Genomic DNA, 2,500 nt, shown 5'->3' on the forward strand with positions numbered 1-2,500 from the left:
TTTCTGTTAGGGAAGCTGTTATCTATCTGCAGAGCAAATGTCAGGCTCATACAAAAACATTAACGTGAATTAATTGATGCTAATACCTCTGTCTATAGGATTTCCCATATACGTTTGCATTAAGCTAACGTATTTTCTACCACAGTAAAACATGCAATACTATGTGATTGTTTTTAGAAAACGAATGTTACGTGATGAGATTACTAAAATGTAGTCTGCATGTCTGCTCAGTTTAGCAGTGCTACCCAAGCAAAGGTTTGAAAAGAACTTCAAGCTTCAGACTTTCTGTTAGGGAAACAGCTTTCTATCTGCCAAGCAAATGGCAGGCTCATGACAACACGCGCAACCTTTGGGAGCATGAACTGCACTGAGTTTTTGCGCAACAATTAACCCCAACCTGAAGCAAGCAGCCGCCTTTATTAGGCTAAAATGTCGGGACACAAATCCGGTTCGCTAAAGAGAAAGGAAAGTAAACGGAGGAGCGAATGTACAAAAAAGGAGGCAGAAAATGCGAAGAGAATTTATACATCTTGGCTGAGTAGTAGGCCTAGTAGACAAACGGCAGAGGATACGGGCCCTGAGACAGATGTTGGCGCATCCACTAGACTGTCTGCGTTGGCTGTGTTGTCCATCGAAAACCACACGGCAAGACAAGTGGATTACAGTGACATAATCGCCAGATTTGCTGCGGCCAAGACACACGACGCATACAGTTTTAAGGTAGGGCAATGGGGAATCAAGACAGTCCGCTGCGGCTGCATGCTTTCAGTTCAGTTGTGTTGATGTTGTTTAATTGATCGGATATAGACTAGTTTTTTTTTGCGGGGGGGGGGGGGGGGCTGGCTGTGCGATGTTGCACCCGGGCCCAGGATAGCGCCGGACCGGGCCTGTGTGTGTGTGTGTGTGTGTGTGTTCAGGTCTTGTCCTCCAGTCTCAGCTCAATGAGTGCTTGCCTCAGGGCTGTGTGTGTGTGTGTGTGTGTGTGTGTGTGTGTGTGTGTGTGTGTGTGTGTGTGTGTGTGTGTGTGTGTGTGTGTGTGTGTGTGTGTGTTCAGGTCTTGTCCTCCAGTCTCAGCTCAATGAGTGTTTGCTTCAGCGCCGTTTCTTCCACGAACCGGGCGTCGACGTTCTCCTGCTCCTCAAAAGGATTCAGAGCTAACACACACACACACACACACACACACACGTTACACATGCCTTACATTACACACTTATAGACACATCAAACATTAGACACAGACGATATTACTCTCACACAAACACATGTATGCACACACATCACGATGCCTCGTAGAATCATGACTACAAATGTGAAAATTTAATTGTTTATGATGCAAATATTCTCGTATTTAATATTATTATAATGTTTTTAATTCAAGTGTTAAATTAAATTGTTATTAACTGCGTTCAAGAATGAGGCCCATTGTCTTTACAAACAAGTCGAGTAAAAACACCACACACACACACACACACACAGGTTTCTACACACACACACACACACACACACACACACACACACACACACACACAGGTTTCTACACACACACACACACACACACACACACACACACACACACACACACACACACACACACACACAGGTTTCTACACACCTTTCTTCTCCAGGTCGGAGAGGACTTTGGTCAGGTAAGAGAGAGGCAGGAAGTCAGGCCATAGGGACGAGTGCTCAGGATCCTCCAGACCGAAACCCTATGAGACACACACACACACACACACACACACACACATACACATATGCACGCGTACACAAACACACACACACACGCACACACACTCACACGCACGCGCGCACACACACACACACACACACACGTGCACACACACACGCACACACACACATACGCACGCGTACACACACACACACAGTTCATGGCTATCTAACACAAAACCCAATGAGAAAACACACACACACGTCACACACACAGTTCTTGGCCATCTAACACAAACCCCTATGAGAAAACACACACTCACACACACACACAGTTCTTGGCCATCTAACACAAACCCCTATGAGAAAACACACACTCACACACACTCACACACACACACACACACACTCTCACCATGATCTTGTCTAGGTTCCGCTGGGTCTGCAGGTTCTGAAGCTTCTGACTGACGTAGTTCCTGGAGATGCAGGCGGAACTCACAGGATGATCCCAGAGATGACACACACGTTCCAACATGGGCTACACACACACACACACATACACACACAGACACACACACACACACACACACACACACACACACACACACACACACACGTAATCACATTAACATACAAGGTGAACACAGACAAACTGTGTAGTGTGTGTGAGATTGTGTATTGAAGTGTGTGTGAGAGTGTACTGTGTGTGTGAAAGTGTGGAGTGTTGTGTGTGAGAGTGAGTGTGTAGGGCAGTGTGTATGTGAGAGTGTACTGTGTGTGTGTGTGTGTGTGTGTGTGTGAGAGTGTGAGTGTGTGTGAGAGTGAGTGTGTG

At 46.2% G+C, this 2,500-nt stretch overlaps 1 protein-coding gene across 1 annotated transcript in view; it reads right to left on the minus strand.

Moving 5' to 3' along the window:
* The window catches only part of gsap (gamma-secretase activating protein), a gene marked incomplete at its 5' end in the record, with an annotated part of 25,588 nt that overhangs the window by 723 nt on the left and 22,365 nt on the right, over positions 1-2,500 (minus strand). The window contains 3 exons of the mRNA XM_080851329.1: positions 1-1,154; positions 1,613-1,709; positions 2,084-2,206. The exon at positions 1-1,154 is cut by the window's left edge and continues 723 nt beyond it. Coding sequence (XP_080707455.1) covers positions 1,051-1,154; positions 1,613-1,709; positions 2,084-2,206 — 324 coding nt within the window. The 3' untranslated portion in view covers positions 1-1,050. The remainder of the gene's footprint in view (positions 1,155-1,612; positions 1,710-2,083; positions 2,207-2,500) is intronic.

This window comes from Sprattus sprattus (genome assembly GCF_963457725.1).
Source record: "Sprattus sprattus genome assembly, chromosome: 14".
NCBI classification, from domain to species: Eukaryota; Metazoa; Chordata; class Actinopteri; order Clupeiformes; family Clupeidae; genus Sprattus; species Sprattus sprattus.